At 48.0% G+C, this 16,393-nt stretch overlaps 1 protein-coding gene across 11 annotated transcripts in view; it reads right to left on the bottom strand.

Moving 5' to 3' along the window:
- ATF6 (activating transcription factor 6) overlaps window positions 1-16,393 on the bottom strand; it is a 170,411-nt gene that overhangs the window by 138,757 nt on the left and 15,261 nt on the right. For 8 of the 11 annotated variants that reach the window (XM_080647276.1, XM_080647281.1, XM_080647278.1 and 5 more), the window contains 5 exons: window positions 12,914-13,001; window positions 11,290-11,396; window positions 9,726-9,855; window positions 8,664-8,867; window positions 3,271-3,491 (listed from right to left, as the gene is read on the bottom strand). In XM_080647276.1, coding sequence (XP_080503402.1) covers window positions 3,271-3,491; window positions 8,664-8,867; window positions 9,726-9,855; window positions 11,290-11,396; window positions 12,914-13,001 — 750 coding nt within the window. The remainder of the gene's footprint in view (window positions 1-3,270; window positions 3,492-8,663; window positions 8,868-9,725; window positions 9,856-11,289; window positions 11,397-12,913; window positions 13,002-16,393) is intronic. The other 3 variants (XM_080647282.1, XM_080647283.1, XM_080647277.1) reach the window with 1 other exon arrangement.

Raw genomic sequence — 16,393 nt, 5'->3', positions numbered from 1 at the left:
CGGCTCACTCCCTGATGTGCTGGCCAGGGAAAAATAAGCACAAAATCCTCAATGCGGGTTGACTAGGAAATTCATTCTAATCGTCTGTGCCTATTGCATTGGACACAGTACTTGAAGCTTTCCTTATAATATTGTCAACTGTAAATTTTGAAAAGCAGTAAGAATGCTAGCCAATAAATATTGCTAAAAAGACAGTCCTTGTTGGTTCTGCACTTTCTCACCTGCCACGTCCCCAACACCTCGTGCACTATGCGCATGCTCACAGCGCTCTCGCAGCACAGAAGCGGGGAAACGCGTCTTTCATACCAAGAACCTATACTAGTAAAGGATGTCGGGCTAACAGACCAACAAACAATTCACAGGAATGCTGAGAAACTACCAAGGGGCCAGCAGCACACTGCGATGCTCATGGTTCAGACAGTAAGTACAAGGACTGGATCAAAGCCTCTGAGGGCTAGAGGGAACCTTCCTTGCACCTCCTGCACCTGTGCTAGGAAGTCCGCAGGAGTCCCTGTGAACCATGAGCCCACTTGGCACAGGACAATCCCAGCCTCTCCCTCAGTTTGCTGAGTCACGCCCACCCTAACCACTCTCTTCCTGGGAAGCGTTTCTAGACTCCTGTCTACCTGGCTACAATTCTGTGAAGCACACTAAGGTCACACCAATGTGTCTAACCACTGTGATATATTGCTGATCTATGGTTGTTAAAGTTCTAATAGTCATTACCTTTTTCATGTCTTAAATGTTTCATGACAAATATTTTAAAAGTCCTAACATTATAGAAAAACAATTGTGCCCATTTTCTGTTGCTGGTTCTATTTGGAAGTATTACAGGGGAAACATTCAAACTCATAAATGAAAGAAAATTTGAAGGGATCATTTTTTCTAAAATCTTCTTTCATCATTCTTACCCTCCTCAGTCTCTTATGAAAAGAATATTCTTTTTTTTCATTGGTTGTACAAGTTTTTAATTAAAATAACAATGAATAGCCCTGGCCGGTGGCTCAATGATTAGAGCATCGGCCCACACACCAAAGGGTCTTGGGTTCGATTCCCACTTAAGGGCACATACATAAGTTATGGGTTAGCTTCCAGCCCCTGATTGGGGTGCATGTGGAAGGCAATCAGTCGATGTGTCTCTCTCACATCAATATTTTTTTCTCTCTCTCTCCCCCGCACCCTCCCTCACTTCAACTCTCTCTGAAAAAACAATAGAAAAAATATCCTCAGGTATTAACAAAAATACATATAAATGTATATACACATAGATATATATTTATATACATGCATATACATATGTATGCATGAAATATTTTTAGATTTTTGTTAATGTTTATTTACTTACTATGGAAATTTTCCCAAACACTCTGCACCCAACATCACTGATCATCAGCACTTGCCCGTCTTCTCTCCTCCTGCCTGTGCTCCTCCCACAGAGGTTTTAAAGCAAATCCCAGCACCTAACCCTTCCATGTCCCCCTGAAGCGCACACTAGTGCTGCTGCCTGCTGTGCCACCGCACCGTGCCCTCGCTCTCCCAGTCCCCAACATAAGCTCACAGTCACATCCAGTTCGTCCCACCCACACCTGCTCCAGAGACTCACGCTCCTCCTCCCTGTGCCTTGGCCCGCTCGCCACAGTGCCCGACAACGGGTGGCAACTGCTGAGGGGCTTCCACGCCCCACCGCCCGTCCTTTCGGTGGGTCTCCACTACACTCTGACTGAGGTTACTGCTGGTGTTCATGCAATAGTGGAGCAATTTCACACCTACATAGGCTACTGACATGCTTGTTAAATTCTGGTAGACAGAGTACCTGCAGTCTGATAAACAACCTTACAAAACTCACAGGATTTTAAATACCTTTGCAGCACCTAAGAAAGGTGAAGTAGCAATATTAACAACCATTGATACCAAACTTTTTTTAAAAAGTTTATTGAGTTTTAGAGAGAGGAAGGGAGAGGGAGAGAGAAACATCAATGTGAGAGCAAAACATCGATCGACTGCCTCCTGCACACCCCCTACAGGGAATCAATTCTGCAACCTGGACATGTGCCCTGACCGGGAATCAAACTGGCAACCTTTGGGGGCACAAGATGAAGCTCAACCAACTGAGCCACACCTGCCAGGGCAATACCCACTTTTATTTTAGAGAAAACATATGGGATTTCCTTTCCCAATAACAATTTTAGAGACTCTACTGTTAGACTGATCATTTGACTTTAACTTTCATTAAACTTTGGCCATGATGTTCAACTACCGTTTAGTACATGACATGAGGTATTTTATTCACTTTTAAAGAAAGCAAAAATTAGCCAGTAAGTGCTATAACTGGTTTTAGAGAGTGGCAGATTTTAGGACACTTTCTGTGATTTATAAAGTATAAAAAATTTCTACAACCATGCTAGGAAATTTGAAGGTTTGTAAAGATGGGAAACTATCAAGTAATCATTAGGAGACAGAATCTCCTGCCGGAAGCCAATTCCAGCATGTCAGCAGGGCTGAATCATCTGGAAATGGCTGAGGGCATTTCCCCAAACCTGAAAAGGATGCATAAATTGATTGCTTGCTGCCAGACAGCTGAGGGCATCTTAATCTACATGTTACTGCCTCCTACTGGCCAAACACCTGAACAGCCGTAGGCAATTCTTCCAATCTGACAATGGATTCTGTATACTAAACCCTGGCCTTTGATGTGTATCTACTTTGCCTTAGGACAATTTGTGTTAATAAAAAGCAAGGGATCCTGAGACAAGAGAGAACTTAGTTCCTTTAGCTAAGCTTCTCTGGCCCCCCAAATGCCTTCCAAAATTATGTTTCGTCTCTGGACTCTTGGTTAATTTATACACAGTGCCTTCTCCAGATTCCTGAACCCTTCTAGATACTGGATTAAGACCCCCAGCATTAATCCCCAGAGTAGCAAGCCAATTATATGCAGAGCTGAAAACCCTTCCATAAGTCAAGAGCAATGCTAAATATACCAACTGAGAAGTAGTCTACAGACTAGATTCTGAATTGCCAAAAGCACTTCTATCAGGAACTATGAGAGACTGTGTCAATACCAGAGGGCTCAGGAGGCAGACCCTGCAGACTTGATTAAACTTCCTGCAGATTCTCACACCACAAACCCCGCCCTAACTTTCCACTAAAGATTGGATGTGCAATTTCAGCACACTGACACACCAAAACAAACTTTAAAAAACAAAAACAAAAATGTGTTTTGTCCTTGTTTTTAAATCAGGCATTAGAAAAGCGCTAAGTGTCAAAACTTACATCTGAACCCACACTTCTCACAGTACTCTGCAGGGCAGGTTTAGCCACAGAAAGTTTTCCATTTACTGGGCTACTGGCCACAGGGGCCGGTACCACACTGACCACGTGATTAGGGAGCGGTGCAGCTCCCCCGCTGACCGCCAGGACGGGCTGGGGAGAGGGCAGGACCCCGGGCGCCTGCAGCTGTACCAGGGCAGGCTGAGACAGCACCACGGTCTGACCTGGTGGAGAGAAAAGACAGGGGTCAGAGGGCATACCACTTTGTGGCAGGAAGAGCTGTTCAGCACAGAGATCTAATCTGCAGGTAGAGTGACAGGTGAGCTCACCCTGAGGAATGTGAAAGCACCGACCCAGAACAGGCAGCAGCAGCACACGTGTGTGCCTTCCCTTGTCCTGTTTTAATGAGCCCCACTAGATTCCTTCCCTTTCAGGTTCCCATTAACAGTATAATCCCATGTATTTTTCCTCAACTACACACATAACAAGTTTGCTAAGTTATACACAGATTTCCCTAAGTACTAACCCCTGAAATTTATAAGTGCTAAAAGGATTTTTCGTATTATAAATTTAAAAAAAAAAAACTTTTATACTGACACACACAGAACCATATTTCAAATTAATGGGTTTTAGAAATACAACCACCAAAAACTATATATATAATAAACAGAGATTCATTAATTCAATGCTTGAAAAACACAGGGCTACAAATATCAAAAATGTTAAAACCATTTGAGATGAATTCTTAGCCAACAAGCACAGGAAACATAAAATTTTAAACAGTAATTTTAAATAGTCTGTAGATAGAGGTGGAGTGGAGGGGGTCAATGGGGTAAAAAGGGGACTTCGGTAATACTTTCAACAATAAAGATAAATTTTTAAAAATAATAAAAATTAAAAGGTGAAATAGTCTGTAGATAACTTCCTTTCCCAAAAAACAGCCTACAAATTTGTCTTTATCTTCAGTTACATTATTTTAACCAGTTAACTGCCACAATATTTTGAATTGAGTTCAAAAAGGTCCCCCGCTTGTGTCTATTGATGCTTATGGCGTACAAACGGTTAAAACTACGCTAACCTGAGCAGAATCAGCATCAACAGCCTCAAGAGGACTTGAAGCACCTAGCATGGCTCATAGAGCTTCCCGGGCTGCTGGCGTTTCTTTCCGAGCTGGCCCATTTACAGGTGCTCAGGCCTCGCCTAACAGCCACAGCTGCTGGAGCCTCCTAGCAAAATAAAGGCACTGCAGTAACCGGCAACCAAAATGTCAGGGGCGTTTCTAATTTCCTTTAAGGGGAAGCGCTACCCTGTCAGACAGCGGAGCAGGAGCCGGGTAAAGGTCAGCGCCACATCTCCAAGGAGGAAACTAAAAATCAGCGCCATGCTTCAGAACACCTGGGTTAGGAACATCTGTCTTTGCTTAAAGAAAGAAAATCACTTCTATACAAAGTACAGTTTCAGACGGCCTCAGAAAGCATGCTAAAGGTAGCCGGATTAATAGCATCTTGTCCCAGATAAATTAGTAAAACACATCTAAGAATAATTTCTAACATTTATAATATGTACAACTTACTTAAGCATAAATGATCACTAAACATTTTTATCTTATTTTCCCCCGGAATAACTTCTTTTATGAAATAAAAACATAAAATGAGGAAATGACTCATAAGCTGACATAAATACAATTAGGCCAAATATGCAAGTAAGAATAATTAATAAATAAAACAGCATATGACCAAGTGTTAGGCCTTTTAATGACACGTCCTAAGAAATCAGTCACTCTGGCGTGATGAAGAGTCATGCTCATCACAACACAGCCTCACACGGGCCCCGCCCGGAACCCTGCTGCCCTCGTCTCACATCAGACACCACGTCCCCCACAGCACGTCCCCCACGGTCGTGACTGTCCTTTCCATTCCTTTGGATTGGCAAATGTGTGATGAGAAAAGCCTATTAAGAACTTAGTAACGAGTTTAAATGGAACTTAGCTCACTAACCAGAAGGGCAGCCACAAACCTGAAGCCAGCAGCACGGAGACTTAGAAGACAAAGCACTGCCTGCATCCCCGTGCAGACTGAGCACGCAGTGGCCGCCCTGACTTCTCTCCCTCTGCCGCCCCAGGGTCCCGGTCTACAGGGGACACCACGGACTCTCACCAGTCCTTCCACAAGGGCATATCAGGAGCAGCACTCTACATCTTCTCAGTTTAGAGACTACACTGAAAAGACCCCAAAAACAACACTGTTACTGCAAAGAATGCAGGACGTGGTCAACATGGAGCACAGAGTCATTTCAAAGACAGGCCCTCCTTCACGCTCACTCACGGCTGTAGGGGCTTTGTCCTATTTCTCTAAACTAATGCAGAAGAGCAGCCCACACGTGGACATCACTGTGGAGCTGTGGCTGTCTCCTTGCTGACGCTGCAGCCAGGGGCCAGGCCAGCAAGCCCCTCCAGGTCTGGGGCCACATGGCTCCGAGTCCTGCCAGCCTCACTGCCTCCTTTCCTCCACAGTGCACACCAGGCCCTTTGCCCACAGTGCCCAGCTACCCTCAAATCAGCCAGCATCTAAGTCAAGGATCAAGACAGAACGGGGAGAAACAACTAAATTCTATATAGTGTGTTCGAGAAAACACTAAAAACTCTCCTGGTAACTCACTAGTCACAGACATGCTCACCAGATCCACACTGCTGCTCGGGGCCCTAACAGCTAGCAGCTGAAGCGAGTCACTACTGTTCCTCAGGCGGGACCTGCCCCAGGCTGCTCGTCCCCTTTGGCAGCTCAACCTCCCTCAGGTCTTACGTGCAAGTCCCCGCGATGGGACACCGCTAAGAGTGACTCCGTATGATGGCAGTCCTTCCTTTCCAACTGTCTCAAAGATTTCAAATGACGTGGGAAACAGTCACTGCATGCCTAGCATCCCCGTGGGACGCTGGGCCAGCACTCTGCCGACTCCCTCAGCTGCACAGGGCGCGGAGAGCAGCACTCCCTCCGGGGGGGGGGGGGGGGGGGGGGGGGCGTGGAGGCGCCAATAAGCGAACACCCGGAAGCACTTAGAGCAGTGCCGGCACAGGCTGGAATCCTCACGCCAGCCATTACTTTTATGAACATCCACCTATAGGAGAGCTTCCACAGGGCCCTGCATGTATTATTATCCACTAGTTCTCACAGTTGCTGTTACTTAATTGTTTACATAAACTTGCTAACTCCCACCTCCTGAGCTCAGCATCCTCCTGGAGGCAATAGTGTCGTGATGAAGGCTCAGACTCAGGCAGCCACCAAGGCTCCAGGCTGATTCTGCCTGTCACCGGCAGAGTGACCTGAGCAGTATCCACCTCTGGTCCCCATCCCAACGATTTGCACCATCTTCTACCGAGGAAGCCCAGGACAGGGTACCGTCCTCTCTGTCCCTGTTCCCTCCCACACCGGCCAGTTACCAAGCTCTGGGATTCTACCCTCCTCGCCATGTCCAAGGGTACGCCAGGTCTCCGGCACCTCTCACCCGCACAGCTCACATAACCTTAACGGACGCACAGGTGTGGAAGTGGCAAAAGCTGTTCAAGGCAGAGAGCATGGTATGAGCCAAGAAACTAGGAAAAACAAAGACCATTTAGGGACAGTGGCCAGACTGGTTGGGTAGAAAGAGGGTTTGTAGAAAAGGATGCTGCTATAATACAAAATGAGAACATTAAACAGGGGCCAAACCAGGAGGGGCCTTACATGCCAGACTAGGGAATCCCAACTTGATCCTCTAAGAATTCCTTCCTATTTCCAATGGTAAGATTTTGACCATGGAAGCTCACATCATTGCCGTAAAATGCTTCTCCTGTATTCCCCTCTTCCTCCCTCCCCATTCTCGAATAAATGGGAGGCACACACCTCAATCTGTGTGTGACAATGACACCTCTCTGGATCCACTGTGAGAGCAGACAAGGGCCGATCAGCTCATGCTCCCCGAAACAAGTACCCCCTGCAGATACTGGGAAAACACTCGAGTCCTGAGGGTGCAGGGTTCCAGTTCCTGACACGGAAACACAGCTCGGAAAAGAACACAGTGTCTTCTTGCTACGGGTAAGACCTCCTAACTTTAAACAGCCAATGGTCTACTAAGACCAAACCCTTAGAATAGCCCTTGCTTTATACACTAACCATGTTAACGTTAGACTTTTATTTTTCATACGTGTTCTAACTGCTTATGGGAACTACAATGAGGTTCTTGCCAAGTTTAAATTCTTAGCCTTTGGGAAGACGGGCCTTTGGAGACCCTGATGAAGGCATTGGAGACTACCGTATCCCTATGAAGGTCCACAAGTGGACACACACTAAACCTTGCACTTTATGCCAAGGAGTTCACGAACGCTTCCCACCATTCAGAGACCACAAGAACGCCTGCCCCGCAGGAATGCCACTTGCCACGGGAAAGGCAGCCGTGTGGGCCCTGCACCGAGAGGGCAGGCACTGCAGGTTTGCTTGTGCCACCCAGGCTCTCACTTAGCTCTGCTTCATGTCCATGTCACACTGTCTACGCCCGAGGAACAGAACAGAGAATCAAACTTCTGACCTTGCGCTCATTACAGCCAGAGTCCAAAGAAATGAGCCAGCAAGCGATAACCGGAAATGCAGCCATAAAAGCAAATGCAACATGGTGTTTACTGACAACCTGTACCCCTATGACACCTCCTGGGAGTCGACAGCTAAACCCAGGAAAGACACTGCATAGGTGTCCTGGACTCGTGTGGACACATATCAGCATGAGGGTGACGATGATTCACCTGCTAGAGCGACAGGGAGGGCCGATGATTCCTAAAGCTCAACAGGACCAAAGCCTCAAACGTCTTTCAATACTGACTTAACTCGGTTCTCAGAGAATCCAGTATGTGTGGCCACCTGGTGGGCGAAATGTAGAAACACACACAGTCTTAACTCGCTGAAGACAGAGGTCAGGACCCCCAAAGCTGCACTAGACCAAGCTCACGCCTCAGAGAGTAAGAGCCCGATTCTGTTGCCAAAACACACACACTAGACCTGAAATGCTCCCTGTTGTTTAAATACTGACCTCTCATTAAAAACAAAAAGTTCACAGACACAAAAGTCTAAGGACAAAATGTCACCAAGAAAGTTTTGCAAATTTTGTTCTTTATTACGAGTGGTTATATAAACCACAAGCCTTTCATAACTAAAACTGTGAGGAAAAGACATACGGGATGTATTGATCTAGATAGCCAACTCCCTTGTTGGGACAGGAACCACATATTAGTCATCTGCAACATCCTAGAACCAAGGTCAATTCCCAACACACGGCATGTGCTGGGAGGTTAAAGCCTGAATTAAAACATCATGTGGCCTGAGCCTTGGTGGCTGCCAGTGAGTCCCACACAGCTCGAGCTGCACCTGTACCTTCCGTGGGTGCAGGGTGTATCCTGATAACCGGCTGATGCTTGGCCACTGGCACCAGCGTGGGCAGCGCCTGAATAACGATGGCTTTCGCAGGAACGCAGGCGTTTGTTTGAGTCTTGGGTGCTGCTGGAAGCAATAAGGGCTTGGGCTGAATTGAAGGTTTTGAATTCATCTGAAGTTTTTTCTTTGGGGTCAGTCCATTTTCTGGAGAAAAACCAAACCACAGGTCAATCTGAGGACAATTAAGCCAATCTCAGAAAACAGGTTCTATTATACACCTTTCTCTACACTCTGACCTCTAAAGTCGGTTATCTTGAGGTTATGACCTCTGAGTAACTAACTGAAGTTTAAGTATAGCTACTCCATACCCTAATGAACTGAAGTAAAGTCCTTAATCTGAGGACTACCTTCCTTATATTGAGGAATAACTGACATTTAACATTATATTTGTTCCAAGTGTACAACATAATGATCCAATATAATACCTGTAGCACCAAGTGATCATTACAATAAGTCTAGTTAACATCTGCCAACATACAGGGACAAGTTATTTTTCTTGTAATGACAACTGTTAAAGTCTATCTCCTAGCAACTTCCAAACATGCAAGACAGGGTCATGAAGTGCAGTCGCCATGCTGTCCGTGACGTCCGGACTTGCTCATCCCATGGAGAAATGAGTCCTCTTTCAGACAGCTCAGCTCTGGGTGGAAGGGGTGCAGAACTGTGAGAAGCATGTAAAACCCCTGATCACGACCTGCAGGCCGAGAGGTCACCCCCACGGCCCTCACGTCCAGCCCTAAGTGGAAGGCAAGGGGCTGAGACTACTGTAAAGTCTCTTTTGCCTCTAGAGACAGAGACAACCAAGAAGAGGACTCCTTCCCTGTCCTCTCCACCTCAGTCCTCAGGACAAGCCACAAGCCAGACCCACAAGCACACGCTCACTCCCGCGGTTCCTCTGAGAGTGGGGCCTGAGCTCAGGTGAGAGCACAGCAGCCCCGAGAGAGAGAGAGAGAGAGAGAGAGAGAGAGAGAGAGAGAGAGAGAGAGAGAGAGAGAGGAATACCGGGTTTGCTCCTGGGACCCGTGAGGGGCTGGTCGTCTTTTGGTGGCTCAGCTGAGCAGGGACCATTGGCACCTTCTCCATAGAGGGAAAGGGGAGACATCTGGGAGGCAGAAGACAAATCCAGCTCCTCCTGTAGCAAAAGCAAACGCAGATCACACAGAAGAACACAATCCTTGAGCAGAAAATCACTTAGAAAGAGAGGCAAGACCCACAAAGAAACAGAAATGTTTCAAGACAACTCCTAGGCAAAGGTGTATCAGACCTTTCTACATGAAGTGCTAAGTCACTACAAATAAAGCAGCATTGTCCACGGATACTGAACAATAACAAATACAGCCCTCCATTCGGAACGCTCCCAGGGCTAAGCAAGAGGGTGTGCAGAGGGGAGACGCTGTGAGAAACAAGACTGGAAGGGAAGTCGGGCCAGGCACGAGGGCCCAGCACCTGGCGAATGCGTTTCACCCTCGGAAGGGTTGGAAGTCATGCAAAGGTTTTAGCAAAGGACTGACACAATCCAATGTGCGGTTCGGAAAGATGTCTGTGAGGATTCCTCTGCTAATGAAGGTCTGGGGAGCAGGGGGCAGTGAGAGCAGTTACACTCCTATTGACTTGATGCAGGTGAGATGCTGAGGGCCTGGCAGGGCCAAGAAGATGAATCCTAGAGACATGAAGTCCACAGAATCATCAGAGTTTCATAAATGACGAGATACAGCGCCTGCCAGATATAATGTACAGAAATATTCATTTGAACTTTTCTGGTTATATTTTCCTTTTCCTCATTCCAAAAAGTACCTAAATCCTTTGGGACTTCCTTTTCCTGGCCTCAGAGCTTTGATCTGGATGGAGAGCACAATTGTTTTTAAGGAGCTACCAGACTTCTGTAAAAATCTCAGTCATCTGATGCCCTGGCCAGGTGGCTCAGTTGGTTGGAGTGTTGTCCCCTACACCGAAAGGTCAAGGGTTTGATTCCCAGTCAGGGCACATATCCAGGTTTCGAGTTTGATCGCCGGTCGGGAGTGTACAGGAGGCAACTGATCGATGTTTGTCTCTCACATCAATGTTTCTCTCCCTCTCTCTCTCCCTCTCTCCTCCCCCCACCCCCACCCCTTGCTCTCTCTCTAAAATCAACAAAAACATATCCTCACCAGGATTAAAGAAAAAAACCTTGGTCATTTCAAAGGTGGGCTAGGCACTGCTGAACTAAGAAGACCATTCCTTCCAGGTTCATGGCTGAGGAGTTACAAAAGCAACCATCTCACAGCCTTTCGTGTCCTCAGAGAATATCTGTTCCGACCAGGAGCAGGTGGCAGGTGGCAGGGGAAGATTAGTCAGCAATAAATGAAGAGCCCTGAATCCCGGGAAAGGGCAATGAGCCCATGAACACAGGGAAGAGGGCAAACCAGGGAAACTCAGCTTCCAAGATCCCAATGCCCTTCCTGGAGACTCAGTTTCCTGGGGCTCAGAAGAGATAACGAGCTCACTCATTCAGTGTGAACTGCCCCCCCTCGCCCCGCCCCACCCACCACTGTCCAGGCAGCACAACAGCCAGGAGACTGCTACTCACGGGGACATGCTGAGTTGAAGAGCAGGAGTCCACTGACTGCAGAGATGACACTGCGCCACTGGAGGCGGCCGGAGAAAGCAGCTGAGGTTCTGCCTTAATGTTTTTAACTGAAAAACACAGAGTATAAACTCCATAAAGTCAACAAGAAGGAAGGTAAAATCTACTCTTAAAATTCAAACCCGGGGAAGTGAAGGTCACCAAAGTTTATTATCGAGTGAAAACCCAAAATGAGAAAGCAGTCTACCTGTACTCAGACCCTGCCACCGCCCCACCCAGGAGGGAGTGTGCTCCCCTCCATCTGAACCGAGGGGCTCAGGGCTCCTTAAGCAACAGTGCTACGTGAACTCCTGTGCATGTGAAGTCAGACGACCATGAGATAGCATGTGTGAGGAAGGCAAGCACCGAGAAAGGCCACATGTAGGCACTCTAGTGGGCAGTCCTCATCTCCAAGTCACTCCAGACGAGGTCTCCGATGAGGGAGTGAAGAAACCTTAAGAGACTTCTAGCCCTGAGATGTCAAGCTGCCCAGCCTTCCAATCTTCCCGCTGAGGCCTGCATACCATGGAGCAGAGACAAGCCCTTCCTGGTGCACCTATCCACCTCCGGACCCCCGGGTTTGAAAGCCTTAGTTTTAAGCCACTACATTTTAGGGTCATTTATTACATACTTGTGACCAGAACATTGGCCTTGTGCAGCCCACGTGCTCTGAGGGAAGACAGGCATTGAGCAAGATACACAAATACACAACATGAAGGGCCAGGGAAGTTTGGGGAGGGGGGACTCCAGTCTACATGGGGACCTGCTGCTTATCTACCCTCTGTCCCCAGCTCCAAGTCCACCTTCTGTGGTCTGAGATGCGAATCACTCCTGCAGGCCCAGCTGGTTTCCGTTAGGGCTGTCAGTAGGGACCCTAGAAGGGTTCTGACTGGCAGAAGGGGAAAGGGCTTTTCATCCTTGATCAGCTTCACCGAAGTGACAGCGTGCCGCAGGCCCCAGCTCCTGCCTGCACCCCCGAGCTCCCCTCCCCAGCCAGGGAGTGCGTCTCCTCAGAGGACAGAGCCACACGCATGGGCCCTACACCAAGTTCCTAAGTGCTGGTAACCCCAAGATTTTTCCTTTGATTCCCTAAGTCTGTCTGGTTCTCAGGTTAATCTCTTACAGAGATACTAGAGGCCCGGTGCACGAAATTTGTACACGGGCTGGCAATCAGGGCCGATTGGGGCCTTTGTTCCCCTGGCTGCCAGCCGGGGCCTTCCTTCATTCCACGCTTCCCCCTAGTGGTCAGTGCACATCATAGCAAGCGGTCAAACTCCTGGTCAGTCTAACTCCCGAGGTGACAATTTGCATATTAGCCTTTTATTATATAGGAGTATATATAAGTCAAAATCAATATTTCTGAAAGGAATTCTTTACTTGTGTGTGACTGAAACATAACTATGAAATTCTGATCTACGTTATGGCAAGAATTTTATGTATGCACAGCCATACCAGGAGTAGGATATACAGTCCCTGGAATTTTTTAACCCACCTAGGTAGCCCAATAACCCCACCTCATTTTACTATTACCAAACTACAAAATAAAATGAATCCATTTAAAGTTTTTACCAATGAAAGTCATCATTACCTGTACAGAACTGGTTGTTGATGTCCCAAATGCCTGTCTCCCACGCCATCAAATCCAAATCAAAATCAAGGTTATCAAAACTGTTTTCCTGTAAGTTTCAAAAGATATTAGCAAAAGATATTAGAAGAATAAAATATATACATCTAGAAATCAAACTATTGCTGCAATTTGCCATAAGTAAAATCACTGCTATCACCAAACTTAGTAAAAATAATTTTCTGTCGATCAGTCCACCTTGAACCCTCACCATGGAGAGGCCAGAGAAACCAATGCAGTTACCGAAGCACAGCAGTAACAGCTGGGGAAGACCCCCAGGACCCATTCTTTTTAGTGGGGACAGACCATTACAAGAGTCACAAAATATGTCTCTGTCATAGGAGAGCTACAGCAAAATAAAATAAGTTTTCCCGTTGCCATTCAGGAAAACGACTCAAAGCCAGTGCCTACTACAACACCGTCTCTCTACACAGTGAAAGAACAGACATGCGGAAGACCGGAGGACTCACAGGGCTCTGCTGGAGCCTTCAAGTTTACCAAAACGAAGTGGTGATGCAGGAAGGAAGGGCCCACAGGCCACTTTCTTCTTCTTTGGACTGCCCTGTACTTTTCAAATTTCTAACATTTTTTAACCCTAGAAGGTAGAACCTAGTTTTTCGGTCAGGGTCACAAACCTCTAAAAGGGACTCTCAGTCTCTTTTCATTCAGATTATAATGTTTCCTTACAGATGAGCACACTCGGGCCATCTGGATCCCCACCCAGACCATATATAGGAATGGGGCTGCCCCCATGATTTCAGAGCCCTCCTGTGAGCTGGAGGCCAAGGTAGTGCCACTGCTATTTACAGTGTCTGGGGCAAAGAGGCAAGAACGGAGTGAACTTAATACACAAACAGTGCGACCAAGTCAAAAGGCAGTCAATAGTAACTCAGTGTGACAGACCATAAAACAGCAATTAGAGAGAAAGTAAGCCTCAAGCAAAAAGTAAAGATTAATCCAGTAATTATTAACAATCATTTGTTTATTGATTGATTGATTGATTGATTGACTTCAGAGAGGAAGGGAGAGAAGCACCAATGATGAGAATCACTGATCGCCTGCCTCCTCCACAACCTGGGCATGTGCCCTGACCAGGAATCAAACCCAGGACCCTTCAGTCCACAGGCCAACGCTCTATCCACTAAGCCAAAAAGCTAGGGCATCAATCATCCTACATAATAAGAGGCTAATATGCAAATCAACCTAACGGCAGAATGACAGGTTGCTATGATGCGCATTGACCACCAGGGGGCAGACACTCAACACAGGAGCTGCCCCCTGGTCCTCAGTGCGCTCCCACAGGGGGAGTGCCGCTCAGCCAGAAGCCGGGCTCACAGCTGGCGAGCTCAGCGGCTTGGCAGGAGCCTCTCCCGCCTCCGCCTCCGCTGCAGGCAGGCAGTAAGGAGTGAGGGGTCCTGGACAGTGAGAGCCCCGGACTGCAAGAGGGATGTCTGACGTCTGCCTGCCAGCTTAGGCCCAATCCCCCTAAGCTGGCAGGCAGACATCCCCGAGGGGTCCCGGACTGCGAGAAGGCACAGGCCGGGCTGAGGGACCCCTCCTCCCTCCCTCTCCACCCCCTCTACCCAGTGTATGAATCTCGTGCACCAGCCCTCTAGTTTGGTAATAATTTCTAGAATAACATTTCAAAATGTCTCCCAGACGGTTTATTTTTACTGAGAATATAACAGAGGGAGAAGGGAAACTGCTCTTATCACACTGCCTATCACTGAGTAAATACTGTACAAGTTCACATAAGAAGAAAACACGACTTAGGTCACGAAAGAACCACTTTTTAAATCAACTCCTTTGCTGTTTTCTCTTATTTGAATCCACACATCACAAATTAGGCAGCCCTGTATGTTTAGCACCAAAGCTCCCCACACGTCCCGAGCCGGCCGCCCGAGCGCGAGGCTGCCAAGGCAGTGCGCGCTGACGTGCGGCCCTGCCTGAGACTCTCAGTCTCCAGCCAGACAGACAGACACTTCCACAGCATCAGGACAGCACGTTTTACGTGAAGGGTTATGATTGGCACGTATGTCCTCTGGCTCTTCGATGACTTCTCCTGTGAAACCCCACTACCATGTGGCAAGGAGATGGTACAGCCCGACCGGCATGGCTCAGTGGCTGAGCGTCAAGACACAATTTACAGCTAGAAAGGGCTCTCAGAAGCCATCACTCCAATCCTCCATGTAATACTCGAAAAGCTAAGGAACTGAAGGACTTGTGTGAGGTAAGAATGTGAATTATAGTCAGGACCATATTTCTCTGGATCTTTCCAATTTAGTACACTGTTTCTTGACGGTTTTAGGCGACAGAGGTTGTAAAAGAATATCAGTTGCACAGGCAACCAGCCAATATTAAGTGAATTTAATCAACAGACCACATTCTAAGTGTCTCACAAAGTAATATAAACCATTAAAATCCCATGCACTGATTATAAATATATCAAGTGGTTTTTACTCTCCGTAGTAAAACAACCACTAAGCCAACAATCTATAAATATAAAAATCCAGCGGCCGTTACAGCGGAACGACCAGGACGACCAGAACAACCAGTGGCTATGACACACACTGCGGCAGCCAACCAGCCTGATCCGGGCCAGATCGCCCCAACACCCTGATCAGGTGAGGCCAGCCGGCCAACCACCTTGGCTTGTAGAAATTTGGCGTCCAGGGACCTTGGAGATGCTCGGTCTCGGGCAGCTGTGTGGGCAAAGCTCTCCTTTGGCAGAAGTGGACCTGGGATCAGGACGCCGGAGTCGGGGATGGGGTGGGGAGGCTTTCCTGGTGGCCACAGCAGTCCCCACAGGCCACGCACAGCACCTGAGCGTCTGGCCCTGGTTGGAGCAGCGGCAAGAATAGGGGCCACGGGGCGCAAGGCACGGCAACACACAGGAACCAGGAGGTGCGAGGCCCAATGTGGGCTCTTACCCTGCCCACTGGACCCAGCAGCACCAGCAGGTGGGCCATGGTGTGCAGCGAGGTGCTGGGCCGCAGATGGGAGGGGAAGCCAGCCAGGAGGGCAAGGCCCTGCGCCAGACAGAGCCCCGAGCAGCGTGGGCGGGGCCGGAGCTGGAAACCCTGGCGAGGTGTGCGGGACGGCATCCCTGCGCCTTTTCGGCCTTGGCCTTGGAATTCTGCGGGCAGCCAGTGTGCTGCCTACCAGCATGTTGGAGGTCAGCCCCACTTCAAGACAGAGGACGTGGCGGAAAGTGGCAAGGCCACAGGAGGGATGGGAAATGTTGTGGCCATCGTCGGCAAACACAGCTGCCACGGTCCTCAGTAACTATGAACTGATAGTCTTTGGTCTCGGTTCTACAGAAGAGGAAGCTGAGACTCAACGAAGGGAGCCTTCCGCAACATCTCACCCACTTCTCAGACCTGACCCTGTGCAGCATTGCTTTCGTTGAAAGTACAGGATCCAAAATGTTTTTAGATCTTTGCT

Source organism: Plecotus auritus, assembly GCF_963455305.1.
Source record: "Plecotus auritus genome assembly, chromosome: 12".
Taxonomy (NCBI): Eukaryota; Metazoa; Chordata; class Mammalia; order Chiroptera; family Vespertilionidae; genus Plecotus; species Plecotus auritus.
Note: the sequence above shows the minus strand (reverse complement) of the source record. Positions and strands in the feature narration are given on the sequence as shown.